Below are 18,229 nucleotides of genomic sequence, written 5' to 3' on the forward strand. Positions count from 1 at the left end.
ATCAAAGAGGATTAAATTCTAAGATACTCGACTGCATGGGGATGCTGTGAGAGTTGAATGCTCGGCCTTATCTAATTCGGCTCACTTGTTACACAATTGCTGGAAGTGGCTAAAGGATATTTATTTCCATTTTCTGTGATCAGGTTTTCCTGCGCTTCCGATGTAACGCACGTTATGTAATATTTAATAGTCAGATTGAACCAGTTTTAAAAACGTCTGAGGGTTTCCTATACACACATTCTAACCATATGAACGTACTATATTCCTGGTATGAGTAGCAGGGCGCTGAAATGTTGCGCGACTTTAACAAAATGTTCGCTGCAAAAGTAGAGGGTAGGAGTAACCATAGTTAACCTCCCACGCTTCACCTTGACTCATTCCTCTCTGCCTCTTCTTCCACTCCCCTCTCCTCTTTTTGACCTCACCTCACCTTCCCCTACTCACAAGGCAGGCAATACGCTCGACCTCATCTTTACTAGATGCTGTTCTTCCACTAACCTCATTGCAACTCCTCCAAGTCTCCGACCACTACCTTGTATCCTTTTCCTCTCGCTCATCCAACACTTCCCACACTGCCCCTACTGGATGGTATCGCGCCGTCCCAACCTCAAGGGGCTCTCTCCCCCGCTACTCTCTCCTTCCATCCTATCATCTCTTCCCTCTGCTCAAACCTTCTCCAACCTATCTCCTGATTCTGCCTCAACCCTCCCTCTCCTCCCTTTCTGCATCCTTTGACTCTCTATGTCCCCTCCTCCAGGCCGGCTCGGTCCTCCCTCCCGCTCCGTGGCTCGACGACTCATTGCGAGCTCACAGAACAGGCTCGGGCAGCCGAGCGGAAATGGAGGAAAACTCGCCTCCCTGCGGACCTGACATCCTTTCACTCCCTCCTCTACATTTTCCTCTTCTCTCTGCTGCTAAAGCCACTTTCTACCACTCTAAATTCCAAGCATCTGCCTCTAACCCTAGGAAGCTCTTTTGCACCTTCTCCTCCCTCCTGAATCCTCCTCCCCCTCCTCCCCTCTCTGCAGATGACTTCGTCAACCATTTTGAAAAGAAGGTCGACGACATCCGATCCTCGTTGCTAAGTCAAACGACACCGCTGGTTCTGCTCACACTGCCCTACCCTGTGCTCTGACCTCTTTCTCCCTCTCTCCAGATGAAATCTCGCGTCTTGTGACCGCGGCCGCCCTACAACCTGCCCGCTTGACCCTATCCCCTCCTCTTTCTCCAGACCATTTCCGGAGACCTCCTCCCTTACCTCACCTCGCTCATCAACTCATCCCTGACCGCTGGCTACGTCCCCTTCCGTCTTCAAGAGAGCGAGAGTTGCACCCTTCTGAAAAAAAACCTACACTCGATCCCTCCGATGTCAACAACTACAGACCAGTATCCCTTTCTTTCTTTTCTCTCCAAAACTCTTGAACGTGTCGTCCTTGGCCAGCTCTCCCGCTATCTCTCTCAGAATGACCTTCTTGATCCAAATCAGTCAGGTTTCAAGACTAGTCATTCAACTGAGACTGCTCTTCTCTGTATCACGGAGGCGCTCCGCACTGCTAAAGCTAACTCTCTCCTCTGCTCTCATCCTTCTAGACCTATCGGCTGCCTTCGATACTGTGAACCATCAGATCCTCCTCTCCACCCTCTCCGAGTTGGGGCATCTCCGGCGCGGCCCACGCTTGATTGCGTCCTACCTGACAGGTCGCTCCTACCAGGTGGCGTGGCGAGAATCCGTCTCCACACCACGTGCTCTCACCACTGGTGTCCCCAGGGCTCTGTTCTAGGCCCTCTCCTATTCTCGCTATACACCAAGTCACTTGGCTCTGTCATAACCTCACATGGTCTCTCCTATCATTGCTATGCAGACGACACACAATTAATCTTCTCTTTCCCCTTCTGATGACCAGGTGGCGAATCGCATCTCTGCATGTCTGGCAGACATATCCGTGTGGATGACGGATCACCACCTCAAGCTGAACCTCGGCAAGACGGAGCTGCTCTTCCTCCCGGGGAAGGACTGCCCGTTCCATGATCTCGCCATCACCGCTGACAACTCCATTGTGTCCTCCTCCCAGAGCGCTAAGAACCTTGGCGTGATCCTGGACAACACCCTGTCGTTCTCAACTAACATCAAGGCGGTGGCCCGTTCCTGTAGGTTCATGCTCTACAACATCCGCAGAGTACGACCCTGCCTCACACAGGAAGCGGCGCAGGTCCTAATCCAGGCACTTGTCATCTCCCGTCTGATTACTGCAACTTTCGCTGTTGGCTGGGCTCCCTGCCTGTGCCATTAAACCCTACAACTCATCCAGAACGCCGCAGCCCGTCTGGTGTTCAACCTTCCCAAGTTCTCTCACGTCACCCCCGCTCCTCCGCTCCTCCACTGGCTTCCAGTTGAAGCTCGCATCCGCTACAAGACCATGGTGCTTGCCTACGGAGCTGTGAGGGGAAATCGGCACCTCAGTACCTCCAGGCTCTGATCAGGCCCTACACCCAAAACAAGGGCACTGCGTTCATCCACCTCTGGCCTGCTCGCGCCCCTACCACTGAGGAAGCACAGTTCCCGCTCAGCCCAGTCAAAACTGTTCGCTGCTCTGGCCCCCAATGGTGGAACAAACTCCCCTCACGACGCCAGGACAGCGGAGTCAATCACCACCTTCCGGAGACACCTGAAACCCCACCTCTTTAAGGAATACCTAGGGATAGGATAAAAGTAATCCCTCTCACCCCCTCCCCTGAAAAGAGTTAGATGCACTACTGTTCCACTGGAGGTCATAAGGTGAATGCACTAATTTGTAAGTCGCTCTGGATAAGAGCGTCTGCTAAATGACTTAAATGTAAAATGTAAAATGATGGTGGTCTTTGACTTTGACTTAACTTGAGTTAAGACTTATTCTTAGTCATATTCTTCACAGCAGTCAACACTCACATTTTCTAAGTCCAGGTTTCATTCTGTTCTCTCCACCATGTTCCACACTGTAGCGGTAAGCAGAAGAACAGACAGTCATTGAGGGATACACACACACGAATATAGCATATATCAATCTGTGTGTGTGTGTCCAGTGCTTGTATGTGTTTGTCCTGTGTGTGTGTGTGTAGGGTGTGTGTGTGTGTGTGTGTGTGTGTGTGTACTGTGTGTGTGTGTGTGTCCAGTATGTGATTGTGTCAGTGTGTGTGTGTGTCCAGTGCTTGTATGTGTTTGTCCTGTGTGTGTGTGTACTGTGTGTAGGGTGTGTGTCCAGTGCTTGTATGTGTTTGTCCTGTGTGTGTGTGTGTAGGGTGTGTGTGTGTGTGTGTACTGTGTGTGTGTGTGTGTGTGTCCAGTATGTGATTGTGTCAGTGTGTGTGTGTGTCCAGTGTGTGTCTGTGTGTGTCCAGTGTGTGTATGTGTGTCCAATGTGTGTTTGTCCAGTGTGTGTGTGTCCAGTGAGTGTTTGTGTGTGTGTGAGTCTTGTGTGTGTCCAGAGTGTGTGTCATTGAGAGATTTACACACACACTGAACTCACACACACACACACACACACACACACACACACACAGTCAGCATATAACTTTGTCCAAGTGGTGGTCAGAATGTTTGTCTTAACTAGCCTGATAAGTCAAACATGTCTGATATGAACATTGACATAAACCCTCTACATACTTGAGTTTCTCCAGTCTGCAGTGTGGATCCTCCAGTCCAGCAGAGAGCAGCTTCACTCCTGAGTCTCCTGGGTGATTGTAGCTCAGGTCCAGCTCTCTCAGGTGTGAGGGGTTTGACCTCAGTGCTGAGACCAGAGAAGCACAGCCTTCCTCTGTGACTCTACAGCCTGACAGCCTGCAACGAGTCAAATCATTTTAAAATCACACTGCTATTCTTTGGTGGTGAGAATAGTGACAGTATATTTTTTCAACATATTCAGATACATCAGTGTCCTGAAACCTTCCACATCTATTCATAAAATAGTGTATCATCATAAAAAATAACAACTGATCAAAGTATTGCCTGCAGATAGAAACATGTATAGTACAAATATTATAGTAGACTGACCAGACCAGTTTAAAAAGCAGTATCAGTCAGAAGACAGACAGTGAGGAATCAGATTTAGCAAAGCACCACATTTAAAACTGTAAGCTTCACTGTCCAAACACATATGGTGTGGACTATGTGTGTCTGGTAAACACATGTGGATCTGGTGAACAGTTATCACTTGTTGACCAACTACAGGAATACTGACCTCAGAGTCTCCAGTTTACAGTGGGGATTCCCCAGTCCAGCAGAGAGCAGCTTCACTCCTGAATCCTTCAGGTCATTGTTACTCAGGTCCAGCTCTCTCAGGTGTGAGGGGTTTGAACTGAGAACTGAGGCCAACACTTCACAGGATGTGTCTGTGAGTTTACAGACAGTGAGTCTGCCAACACAGAAGAAATACAATGACAGACAGGATGTATTAAAATATTTCAACAGCTTTCTCTGCTTACACTGTAACCTGTGCACAAATAACGTGTTGGGTTTAGCCTCAGACCAGAGAGGCACAGCCTAGAAATGACACATTTTCCAAGTATTGCTTGTAGATAGACAGATGCATATTAACCAATATGTAAGTAGACTGACCAGACCAGTTTAAAAATCAGTATCAGTCAGAAGACAGACAGTGAGGAATCAGATTTAGATTGTATTGAGTATACAGTCCACACCATATCTATTTAGACAGTGAGGTATCAGATTTAGATTGTATTGAGTATACAGTCCACACCATATCTATTTAGACAGTGAGGTATCAGATTTAGATTGTATTGAGTATACAGTCCACACCATATCTATTTAGACAGTGAGGTATCAGATTTAGATTGTATTGAGTATACAGTCCACACCATATCTATTTAGACAGTGAGGTATCAGATTTAGATTGTATTGAGTATACAGTCCACACCATATCTATTTAGACAGTGAGGTATCAGATTTAGATTGTATTGAGTATACAGTCCACACCATATCTATTTAGACAGTGAGGTATCAGATTTAGATTGTATTGAGTATACAGTCCACACCATATCTATTTAGACAGTGAGGTATCAGATTTAGATTGTATTGAGTATACAGTCCACACCATATCTATTTAGACAGTGAAGCTAACATTTTAAATGTGGCTCTATACTCCAACATTTTGGATTTGAGGTCAAATGTTTCATATGAGGTGACAGTTTATAATGTCACCTTTAATTTGAGGGTATTTTAAGACATATCTGTTTCACTATTAAAAATGAAAACAATTTATGTTTCCAGTCTCCCCATTAGAAGAAGACATAAGTATTCTGAACAATTCACTCATAGTGTATTAAAATAGTCAAAAATGGCTAGTTTTTTGTCAAACTCGTTGAATTTGCAGTTTGTTTTGGTTGTGTTTTTGGTTGTGTTTTGCCCAATAATAAAATGGTGGATGATGAGTGGAGTACTTTTCTGTCTAAGAGAGTAGATAACATGTTTCTAAACATTAATAAATTAATCCTGATGATGCCATGATTAAGAAAAATCATGAAAGAATCATGAATAATAATGAGTGAGAAAGTTACAGAGGCTACAACAAAACATACTAACCTCTCACCATTACCAATAACAGAGGCTACAACAAAACATGCTAACCTCTCACCATTACCAATAACAGAGGCTACAACAAAACATGCTAACCTCTCACCATTACCAATAACAGAGACTACAACAAAACATGCTAACCTCTCACCATTACCAATAACAGAGGCTACAACAAAACATGCTAACCTCTCACCATTACCAATAACAGAGGCTACAACAAAACATGCTAACCTCTCACCATTACCAATAACAGAGGCTACAACAAAACATGCTAACCTCTCACCATTACCAATAACAGAGGCTACAACAAAACATGCTAACCTCTCACCATTACCAATAACAGAGACTACAACAACATGCTAACCTCTCACCATTTACCTCAAATAAAAGGTGACATTCTGTACTGTCATCTAATATGAAACAATATATCTCAAATCCAAAATGCTGGAGCAGAGCACCACATGTAAAACTGTAAGCTTCACTGTCCAAACACATATGGTGTGGACTATGTGTGTCTGGTAAACACATGTGGATCTGGTGAACAGTTATCACTTGTTGACCAACTACAGGAATACTGACCTCAGAGTCTCCAGTTTACAGTGGGGATTCCCCAGTCCAGCAGAGAGCAGCTTCACTCCTGAATCCTTCAGGTCATTGTTACTCAGATCCAGCTCTCTCAGGTGTGAGGGGTTTGACCTCAGAGCTGAGACCAGAGAAGCACAGCCTTCCTCTGTGACTCCACAGCCTGACAGGCTGACAAAGAGATCATCATGACTTCACAAACACACTGTTAATTTAACACCAGTAGAATGTACATGTAGAAGGACAATTAACCTTTAATTGTGATTGATATGTGAAAATTAACAGAATATTTAGTTAGTTAACCACAACACCCCTGTGGTGAAACGATTATTGCTGTGGAAGGTAATGAGCAACATATTGTGTCCAGTGTGTGTGTGTCCTGTTGGTGTCCTATGCGTGTCCAGTATGAATGTTCAGTGAGTGTGTCTTACCAGTGTGTCCAGTGTGTGTGTTTAGTGAGTGTGTGTAAATTATGCCCATTGTGTCTCCATTGTGTGTGTCCATTGTGTGTTTGAAAGGACACACAATGGCCAGATACAGGACACACACACAGCATATAACTTTGTCCAAAAAGTGGTAAGAATGTTTGTCTTAACTAGCCTGATAAGTCCAACATGTCTGATATGAACATTGACATAAACCCTCTACATACTTGAGTTTCTCCAGTCTGCAGTGTGGATCCTCCAGTCCAGCAGAGAGCAGTCTGACTCCTGAGTCTCCTGGGTGATTGTAGCTCAGGTCCAGCTCTCTCAGGTGTGAGGGGTTTGACCTCAGAGCTGAGACCAGAGAAGCACAGCCTTCCTCTGTGACTAGACAGCCTGACAGCCTGCAAAGAGTCAAATCATATTAAAATCACACTGATATTCTTTGGTGGTGAAAATAGTGGCAGTATATTTTTTCAACATATTCAGATATATCAGTGTCCTGAAACCTGCCATATCTATTCATAATTGAATGGTTTGGAAATCAAATGTTTCATATGAGGTGACATTAATGCATCATAGTTTGTTTTGGATGTATTTTATGTTTTGTCAATTATTAACTGAATAGTGGATGATGACTGGAGAAATGTTCTGTCTAAGTGAGTAGACAATATGTCTCTAAATACCACTAGATTCATCCTGAGGATGCCATGATTAAAACAGATCTTGAATGAATCATAATAATAATGAGTTAGAATGTTACAGAGGCTACAACAAAACATGCTAACCTCTCACCATTACCAATAACAGAGGCTACAACAAAACATACTAACCTCTCACCATTACCAATAACAGAGACTACAACAAAACATACTAACCTCTCACCATTACCAATAACAGAGACTACAACAACATGCTAACCTCTCACCATTACCAATAACAGAGGCTACAACAAAACATGCTAACCTCTCACCATTACCAATAACAGAGACTACAACAAAACATGCTAACCTCTCACCATTACCAATAACAGAGACAACAACAAAACATGCTAACCTCTCACCATTACCAATAACAGAGACTACAACAAAACATACTAACCTCTCACCATTACCAATAACAGAGGCTACAACAAAACATGCTAACCTCTCACCATTACCAATAACAGAGGCTACAACAAAACATGCTACCCTCTCACCATTACCAATAACAGAGGCTACAACAAAACATGCTACCCTCTCACCATTACCAATAACAGAGGGTACAACAACACAAACTAACCTCTCACCATTACCAATAACAGAGGCTACAACAAAACATGCTACCCTCTCACCATTACCAATAACAGAGGCTACAACAAAACATGCTACCCTCTCACCATTACCAATAACAGAGACTACAACAAAACATGCTAACCTCTCACCATTACCAATAACAGAGACTACAACAAAACATACTAACCTCTCACCATTACCAATAACAGAGACTACAACAAAACATGCTAACCTCTCACCATTACCAATAACAGAGACTACAACAACATGCTAACCTCTCACCATTACCAATAACAGAGACTACAACAAAACATGCTAACCTCTCACCATTACCAATAACAGAGGCTACAACAAAACATGCTAACCTTTCACCATTACCAATAACAGAGACTACAACAAAACATCCTAACCTCTCACCATTACCAATAACAGAGGCTACAACAAAACATGCTACCCTCTCACCATTACCAATAACAGAGGGTACAACAACACAAACTAACCTCTCACCATTACCAATAACAGAGGCTACAACAAAACATGTTAACCTCTCACGATTACCAATAACAGAGGCTACAACAAAACATGCTAACCTCTCACCATTACCAATAACAGAGGCTACAACAAAACATGCTAACCTCTCACCATTACCAATAACAGAGGCTACAACAAAACATGTTAACCTCTCACGATTACCAATAACAGAGGCTACAACAAAACATGCTAACCTCTCACCATTACCAATAACAGAGGCTACAACAAAACATGCTAACCTCTCACCATTACCAATAACAGAGGGTACAACAACACATACTAACCTCTCACCATTACCAATAACAGAGGGTACAACAACACAAACTAACCTCTCACCATTACCAATAACAGAGGCTACAACAAAACATAATAACCTCTCACCATTACCAATAACAGAGGCTACAACAAAACATGTTAACCTCTCACCATTACCAATAACAGAGGCTACAACAAAACATGCTAACCTCTCACCATTACCAATAACAGAGGCTACAACAAAACATGCTAACCTCTCACCATTACCAATAACAGAGGGGGTATGATGTTTGTACCTCTGTAACTTTCTCATTCATCATCATTCACGATTAATTCATAATTATGGTAGCATCCACATGAATGTAGAAGTGTTCAGAAACATCTTCTATTCTTACTGACAATACAAGTGAAGTGACTCCAAAATGACAGGACATTATTCACCATTCAGTTTCTATTAGGAAAAACATCCCAAACACAACCAAGACAAACTGCAAATGAATTCAACAAGTTAGTAGAATCACAAGCTTGATGTAATCACTGCAGGCTTGGAATATGGGACCAAATACTAAACGTATGACTACTTTAATACACTATAAGTGAATATAACCGAATAATTACGACTTTTCAAATGGGAGAACTACATACATAAAAGTGTTTTCATATCTGATAATACTGACCTCAGAGTCTCCAGTTTACAGTGGGGATTCCCCAGTCCAGCAGAGAGCAGCTTCACTCCTGAATCCTTCAGGTCATTGTTACTCAGATCCAGCTCTCTCAGGTGTGAGGGGTTTGACCTCAGAGCTGAGACCAGAGAAGCACAGCCTTCCTCTGTGACTCCACAGCCTGACAGCCTGACAAAGAGATCATCATGACTTCACAAACACACTGTTAATTTAACACCAGTAGTGTAGAAGGACAATGGCAGATGCATTTGGGTTATTCTCTCAAACAACATATAGATTCATCTTCCGTTTCCTAGAATTGTATGGTCATATTGTTATACTAATGTGAAAATCAATGCATTTATTCAATATGTTTTTCAATATAATATTATATACATATTATAATACATATTTTATAATGAATATTTCTTCCTGATGATTAGTTCTTATATGTCATTTTATTTACTCACAGAACAGCTCTGGAGGCTTTGACCACTGGCAGCAGCCTCAGAAGACCTTCCTCTGATCTGGAGTATTTCTTCAGGTCAAACACATCCAGCTCCTTTTCTGAAGTCAGCAACACAAAGACCAGAGCTGACCACTGTGCAGGTGACAGGTTGGGTTTTGAGAGACTTCCTGATCTCAGGTATCTTTGGATCTCCTCTACTAGAGAATGGTCATTCAGTTCATTCAGACAGTGGAACAGATTGATGCTCCTCTCTGGAGAGGGATTCTCCCTGATCTTCTCCTTGATGTACTTGACTGTTTCTTCATGGCTCTGTGAGCTGCTTCTTGTCTTTGTCAGTAGACCTCGTAAGTGCTTCTGATTGGACTCCAGTGAGAGGCCCAGAAGGAAGCGGAGGAAAAGGTCCATGTTTCCTGTCTCACTTTGTAAGGCTTTATCCACAGCACTCTTGTAGAAAGTAACTTCAGTAACTTTAGGCTTCTCTCTGAACAGTGAAGAAAAGACACTGGACTTTGTTTGCAGTTTGTCCATTAGATTCTGATTGTTGTTGATGAATGAGAGGAACACATATACAGCAGCCAGAAACTCCTGAATGCTCAGATGAACAAAGCAGTACACCTTGTCCTGGTACAGCACACATTCCTCTTTAAAGAGCTGTGTGCACAATCCTGAGTACACTGAGGCTTCACTGACATCAATGCCAGCCTCCTTCAGGTCTTCTTCATAGAAAATCAGATTGCCCTTCACAAGCTGTTGAAAAGCCAGTTTTCCCAGTGACAGAATGCTCTCTTTATTCCAGTGTGGACCTGTCTCTTCTTTCCCAAGATACTTTGCATTCTTCTGTTTGGTATGAAACACCACAAGGTGTGTGTACATCTCAGTCAGAGTCTTGGGCATCTCTTCTCTCTTATGTTTCAGCATGTGTTCAAGGACTGTTGCAGAAATCCAACAGAAGACTGGAATGTGGCACATGATGTGGAGGCTCCTTGATGTCTTTATGTGTGAGATGATTCTGCTGGCCAGGTCCTCATCCCTGAATCTCTTCCTGAAGTACTCCTCCTTCTGTGGGTCATTGAACCCTCGTACCTCTGTCACCTGGTCAACACACCCTGAAGGGATCTTATTGGCTGCTGCAGGTCGGGTAGTTATCCAGAGGAGAGCAGAGGGAAGCAGATTTCCCTTGATGAGATTTGTCAGCAGAACATCCACTGAGGTTGACTCTGTGACGTCACAACAGATCTTGTTCTTCTGGAAGTCTAGGGGCAGTCGGCACTCATCCAGACCATCAAAGATGAACAGAACTTTGTACTTGTCGTAGATGGAGATTCTTGATTGTTTGGTTTCCATTGAGAACTGATTGAGAAGTTCAATAAAAGTGTGTTTGTCCTTTTTCATCAAATTCAGCTCCCGGAAAGGGAATGAAAATACAAATTGGACATCCTGATTTGCTTTTCCTTCAGCCCAGTCCAGAATGAACTTCTGCACAGAGACTGTTTTTCCAATGCCAGCGACTCCCTTTGTCAGCACAGTTCTGATAAGTTTGTCTTGTCCAGTTAAGGGTGTGAAGATGTCGTTACATTTGATTGCAGTCTCTGGTCTTGCTTGTTTCCTGGTTGTTGTCTCAATCTGTCTCAGCTCATGTTCATTATTGACCTCTCCTGTTCCACCCTCTGTGATGTAGAGCTCTGTGTAGATCTTATTGAGAAGTGTTGGGTTTCCTTGTTTAGCGATCCCCTCAAATACACATTGAAACTTCTTCTTTAGATTAGATTTGAGTTCACGTTGGCAAATCACAGCAAGCTCATCTGAATGCAGAAATAACACAGAGGATATTAATATTACGTCTGTTTTAATGTCTACAGTATTGTAGGACTGTTATAAAGTTTTACATTATAATAATGTATTCTCTAAACTGACTGTATAAATGTGTAAATGTTTTCATAATGCATTACAGACTGGTGTGACTGATTATATTATTATTGGTATTATTGATGGTATTATTAATGTTCTCTCTCTAAATGAATCACCACAACACATCCCTGCTGCTACTTGATGAGGTCACTAGGTGTTGTGTTAAGGCTGCTACAATATCATTGAGTTACACAGCTACTTTAGCTGTACTTTAGCTACAGCTTTTAAATGTTATAAAACATCATTCAACATGAGGCAGACAGATCTTACATTTCTCCAGTGTGTCAGCAAGCTCCTTCTGGTTCATTTTCCTCAGGATGTGCAGTGTGATCTTCAGAGCCCCCTCTCTGGCACTGCTCTCCTGCTGCTCATCTTCAGCATCCACCACTTCCTTATCCTGTTTCTGACTCTCAAAGCCTTCTGGGAGTTCTGGACTAAGAATCCTCTTGAACATCTTCAGCTCGTTCTTCACAAATGTCATCATATTCTCTTCAAGCATCTGAAATAAATAAAGTAAATAAGTTAAGCAAGATAATAAATGCTTTCTCATTAACACATTAATGAATGATTGACAGATCAACTTTACTTGAGGTAAACAAAAACAAATGTACATAACAGGACCACATACACTGAATATGGAGTCCAGGTCTGTTTGATGACTCTGGGAAGACTGACCACTGAGAATCTCTGACTCTGATCTCTCCTGTTGGTTTCTGTGGACAAAACATGAGATTACATCTCCTCATCCAGGGAGTACACACACACACACACACACACACACACACACACACACACACGGAGGGAGGGAATGTTGTGTTTGTTTAATATTGTTTTAGGACTATGAAAATGGACAAAATGATTAGCCTATGGATTATGAAAACAACAACAATAAATGGGAAAATGGGAGGAGAAATGACTAGAGACAGTGTTGTTTAACTCACTGACCAGGACCCATGAGTTCTTCTTACCTTTGTTCAGTAGAAAAGTCTCCCTCTCTAAAGTATAGAGGAGGATCCATAGACCGGTCACTCTTCATGGACACACAGCTGGGAACAGGGGAGGCTGGTCTCTCCTGCTTGATTGGTCTTCAACACAACAGAGACAAACATTACATCTCTCATCTACTCTGAGCTCAGATGGGGAAACATAAGAAGAGTTTCACAAATAGAACTGACTTCTAGACGTTAGTTAACGCGCGCGAGCAGTGTGTCATTTAAAATGACGAATTTCATTTATCGACGCGAGCGTTGTAGTCAGTCTGTCAGCCCCGCTAAAAGGCTGGTGTCGTTACTCTGCCTTCTCCGGGGGATGTTGAGGTACATTTACTAACCGGGAGGGTTGAATGATGTAATTTATTGGAGGTCTGGAAGACGCACTCTCGAGGTTGTTTACTCACAATATCAGATATTAAGATAATTTTTATAATGAATGTAAAATGAGGTTGAGGTTCTGACTAGTGATTATTTACCCGGGGTTCAATACCTGCTATTGAGGCGCCCTGAAAATAATATTCAAAAGTTCGGTCCTTGGACACAGAGGGTTTAAACACTAAAGTTACCATCCATCTAGTGAAGAGAGGAGAACCGGACAGAGGTAGCCAGCATCCGTCAACGAGAGAGGGAGAAGCCTCACCGGGATTTAACAGGTGGAAGAAACAACCGGGGAGCCGGTGATGATGTAGTGGTAGCTATGGTAACTAGGATGCTGCTGGTAGAGTAGCTAGCTAGATTACTGTACCGACTAGCTAGGATAACTAGGATGCTGCTGGTAGAGTAGCTAGCTAGATTACCGAGCTGTAGGGATAACTAGGATGCTGCTGGTAGAGTAGCTAGCTAGCTTACCGAGCTGTACCGACTAGCTAGGATAACTAGGATGCTGCTGGTAGAGTAGCTAGCTAGATTACCGAGCTGTAACTAGCTAGGATAACTGGATGCTGCTGGTAGAGGAGCTAGAGCTTACCGAGCTGTACCGACTAGCTTGGTTAGTTAGCAGGTCGTTCGTCTGTCCTCGTCTCGATGATGAATCCGGTGTCACAAAATGAAACGAGGATAGAGAGTGAAAAGGACCTGGCTACACTCATAATGTCCCTCACCGTAAAGAAAAAGCAAATTGAACAATAAACTTCGGTGTCTCAACACTAAAACAAACTCTGTCGTTATTCCCCAAGATCACCTCAGTCCACTCTGCGCGTAACCGGACAATATCCACACCGAACGTGGACGCGGACACGTTCCAGAACGCGGACATGATCAGTGCAACACAATAACCTAAACCCAGTCTTTACAGTGGGTTACATTAGTAATATTCATTTTTTATTATTATGTTTAACAAACATTTTTACAAAATTATAACAACATTTTGAGATCAAACATTCAGTTTTTTTATGACAATATGTTGAGATCTGGGTCCATATGGCCAAAGTGTCTGAGTAGAAAATTGGTCGTATAAGTGCTGAGAATAAAGACATTTTACACTTATGGGTATAAATGACCTAGTTACCTACCCATTGCCTAAATTACCTACCCACCTAGTCAGTAGATATTTAGGACACCTCGTGAGCTGTCCTAAGTAGTTAAGAGTTAACAGCAGGTGTCTTGATAATACTATAGAATCATGCAGTGAGTCAGTGGTTCCTGAGCCACATGTAATTGCATTGCAGTAGTTAAAAATAATGTTTTTATATTTCTATGTGATCAACCCATAAATAATATAGACCTACATGCAACAGTATGTCTTGTGCTTTTGGCGATGAGTTATGTATGATAATTATGCATAACAAGTGATACCATGTCTGCATAGCATTTTGTCTTCAGTTTGGCAGATTAACTCATGCTTATTTCTGAAGATTAACTCAGGTTGGAGTTGGAGCTGTGACCGAAGGGTGGCTGGTTCGAATCCCGGGCCGGGCACTGGAAAAAACAGGTGGAATTGATCTGACCACTGGATGGCTGCTGGGTTCACATCCTCAAAACATGAACCTTTTGTTGATCAGAACTCTAGAGGTTCTTCTTCACTGAACCCCAAAATATATATAACTTTTATTGATTTCATATTTTAAGGAAGTGATAGAAGCCTTTTTATAAGGAACCTTGTTTTCTAAACACGTTTTTCTTTTGATGATTTATTTATCTACATCATGTTATTTCAAGTTCTCCCTTTGGAGCGCAACATCATATTGTTAAAAAATACTCCTAAATTGGGGATGGATATAAATTGGGCAGTTGAAGGCGTCTAGGGTGTAATATGTGTTCGATGAAAATGAACATTGTATGAAACGTTGTAGGCAACATTATTGGAAGGGACTTGATGCCTACTATGCCAAAGATATTTAGAGTTGTTAAACGGGTGTGAAGAGAGTGTTGATGTAACAGTTATATTGTCAATATTCTGCTGGTAACAACCATCACAATTGGTTAAAATATGCATTCCATTATATTAGTCAATAATTAAGAGAAGGCAAAGTGGTTGTGTCATGTAATGTCTGACATTGCAACTATCAAACCCCTGCAGTACCTCCCCAGACCCCGGATTGAGAACCCCTGCAGTACCTCCACAGACCCCGGATTGAGAACCCCTGCAGTACCTCCACAGACCCCGGATTGAGAACCCCTGCAGTACCTCAACAGACCCCGGATTGAGAACCCCTGCAGTACCTCCACAGACCCCGGATTGAGAACCCCTGCAGTACCTCCACAGACCCCAGATTGAGAACCCCTGCAGTACCTCCACAGACCCCAGATTGAGAACCCCTGCAGTACCTCCACAGACCCCGGATTGAGAACCCCTGCAGTACCTCCAGAACCCCTGCAGTACCTCCACAGACCCGGATTGAGAACCCCTGCAGTACCTCCCAGACCCCGGATTGAGAACCCCTGCAGTACCTCCACAGACCCCGGATTGAGAACCCCTGCAGTACCTCCACAGACCCCGGATTGAGAACCCCTGCAGTACCTCCACAGACCCCGGATTGAGAACCCCTGCAGTACCTCCACAGACCCCGGATTGAGAACCCCTGCAGTACCTCCCCAGACCCCAGATTGAGAACCCCTGCAGTACCTCCACAGACCCCGGATTGAGAACCCCTGCAGTACCTCCACAGACCCCGGATTGAGAACTCCTGATTTAGCAGATGCTCTTATCCAGAGTGATTTACAGTAAGTGCATTCATCTTAAGATAGCTATTTATTTTGGAAATAAACTTTATAAATTATTCATTAAATTATCATCTTACCTCTTATCTTTGGTGTCATGTCCCTCAGAGAGATGAATTTTAGAGGCAGGGCCCCCCTCCTCTCTCTCCCCAGAGAGACTCATTTTAGAGGCAGGGCCCCCCTCCTCTCTCTCCCCAGAGAGACTCATTTTAGAGCACTGACCCCTAAACAGAGATCCAGCATGTTGGTTGTGATTAACACAGTGACAACTAATTATTGTTCTCATGTATTCATTATCTCTTTGAAAAATAAAACATTTACTAACAGACATAGAAACAGCCAGGTGATTTAATGCATCACATGACCATGTAGTTGTGATATTTCATCTCCATGGTAACTGTCAATAATAATAATAAGTCACTGTTTGTTAAGGTAGTTCTAGACAGTGCAGCAACACAAGGCCATGTCTCACACTTATTTGTATTCACTAACAGTAGGATATTTATTGTCTTTCAATCTGTTATTTTCTAAACTAATCTGAGAATGTAGACAGAAGGGCTAAAACGGACATTATTGATCTGAGGGGGGAAATGATTGATTTCAGTTTAAACTGTTCTGCCTTGTTATTATTCAACCATACTGGTCATTTATGAACATTTGAACATCTTGGCCATGTTCTGTTATAATCTCCACCCGGCACAGCCAGAAGAGGACTGGCCACCCCACATAGCCTGGTTCCTCTCTAGGTTTCTTCCTAGGTTTTGGCCTTTCTAGGGAGTTTTTCCTAGCCACCGTGCTTCTTCACCTGCATTGCTTGCTGTTTGAGGTTTTAGGCTGGGTTTCTGTACAGCACTTTGAGATATCAGCTGATGTACGAAGGGCTATATAAATAAATTCGATTTGATTTGATTGATCCATTCAGAAAGGTTTTTTGCAACAAGTGAGAGATTTTATATTATGTAAAGTAGACTAGGTTATAATGTATAGTAGTGGGGTTGTTAGTGATATGTAGATGTTATATTATGTAAAGTAGGCTAGGTTATAATGTATAGTAGTGGGGTTGTTAGTGATATGTAGATGTTATATTATGTAAAGTAGACTAGGTTATAATGTATACTAGCAGTTTGTTAGTGATATGCAGATGAAAGTCTATACCTCAGATATAGCCTACATGTCATCGATGACCAGCCTAAACCTGTTCAGATCAGTTCACATAATGTTATAGTCCTACCAGTAGCAGGACAGAGAATCTACACTGTATATGCAAACATATGTGGACACCCCTTCAAATTAGTGGATTCTATTTCAGCCACACCTGTTGCTGACAGGTGTATAAAGTCGGACAGCCAGCCATGCAATCTCCATAAACAAACATTGGCAGTAGAATGACCTAACTGAAGATCTCAGTGCCTTTCAACGTGGCACCGTCATAGGATGCCACCTTTCCAACATGCCAGTTTGTCAAATATCTGCCCTGCTAGAGCTGCCCCGGTCAACTGTAAGTGCTATTATTGTGAAGTAGAAACATCTCGGAGCAACAACGGCTCAACAGTGAAGTGGTAGGCCACTCAAGCTCAGAGGACTGGCTCGCCAAGTGTGGAAGCACATAAAAATGATCTGTCCTCGGTTGCAATACTCACTACCGAGTTCCAAACTGCAATGTCAGCAAAATAACTGTTCATCGGGAGCTTCATGAAATGGATTTCCATGGCCAAGCAGCCGCACACAAGATCACCTTGCGCAATGCCAAGCATTGGCTTGAGTGGTGTAGAGCTCGCTGCCATTGGACTCTGGAGCAGTTGAATCTGGGTTTGGTGGATGCCAGGAAAACGCTTCCTGTCCGAATGCATTGTGCCAACTGTAAAGTTTGGCGGAAAAATTGGGGCAGTTTGGGGAAGGCCCTTTCCAGTTTCAGCATGACAATATCCCCGTGCACAAAGCGAGGTCCATACAGTAATGGCTTGTCGAGATCGGTGTGGAAGAACTTGACTGGCCTGCACAGAGCCCTGACCTCAACTCCATTGAACACCTTTGGGATGAATTGGAATGCCGACTGCGAGCCAGGCCTAATCACCCAACATCAGTGCCCGACCTCCCTAATGCTCTTGTGGCTGAACGGAAGCAAGTCCCCGCAGCAATGTTCCAACATCTAGTGGAAAGCAAACCCAGAAGAGTGGAGGCTGTTATAGCAGCAAAGGGCTGACCAACTCCATAGGAATGCCTATGATTTTGGAATGAGATGTTCGACTAGCAAGTGTCCACATACTTTTGGTCATGTAGTGTATATCACCTAATCTAAATCAAACCAAATGTTATTGGTCACAATGTCAGAGCGGCATAGACTGAGATACAGTAGAATAGTATAGAATACAGTATATACATATGAGATGAGTAATACATAGACTG

At 43.0% G+C, this 18,229-nt stretch overlaps 1 protein-coding gene across 1 annotated transcript in view; it reads right to left on the reverse strand.

Moving 5' to 3' along the window:
- Window positions 1–2,762: 2,762 nt before the first annotated feature.
- The window catches only part of LOC135569032 (NACHT, LRR and PYD domains-containing protein 12-like), a 46,060-nt gene continuing 30,593 nt past the window's right edge, over window positions 2,763–18,229 (reverse strand). The window contains exons 5-15 of the mRNA XM_065015856.1: window positions 15,904–16,047; window positions 12,641–12,757; window positions 12,301–12,385; window positions 11,943–12,171; window positions 9,766–11,572; window positions 9,311–9,484; window positions 6,804–6,977; window positions 6,149–6,322; window positions 4,215–4,388; window positions 3,641–3,814; window positions 2,763–2,973 (exon numbers count right to left, since the gene is read on the reverse strand). Of these exons, the coding sequence (XP_064871928.1) occupies window positions 2,916–2,973; window positions 3,641–3,814; window positions 4,215–4,388; window positions 6,149–6,322; window positions 6,804–6,977; window positions 9,311–9,484; window positions 9,766–11,572; window positions 11,943–12,171; window positions 12,301–12,385; window positions 12,641–12,757; window positions 15,904–16,047 (3,310 nt within the window). The 3' untranslated portion in view covers window positions 2,763–2,915. The remainder of the gene's footprint in view (window positions 2,974–3,640; window positions 3,815–4,214; window positions 4,389–6,148; window positions 6,323–6,803; window positions 6,978–9,310; window positions 9,485–9,765; window positions 11,573–11,942; window positions 12,172–12,300; window positions 12,386–12,640; window positions 12,758–15,903; window positions 16,048–18,229) is intronic.

Source organism: Oncorhynchus nerka, unplaced genomic scaffold (assembly GCF_034236695.1).
Source record: "Oncorhynchus nerka isolate Pitt River unplaced genomic scaffold, Oner_Uvic_2.0 unplaced_scaffold_1251, whole genome shotgun sequence".
Classification (NCBI taxonomy): Eukaryota; Metazoa; Chordata; class Actinopteri; order Salmoniformes; family Salmonidae; genus Oncorhynchus; species Oncorhynchus nerka.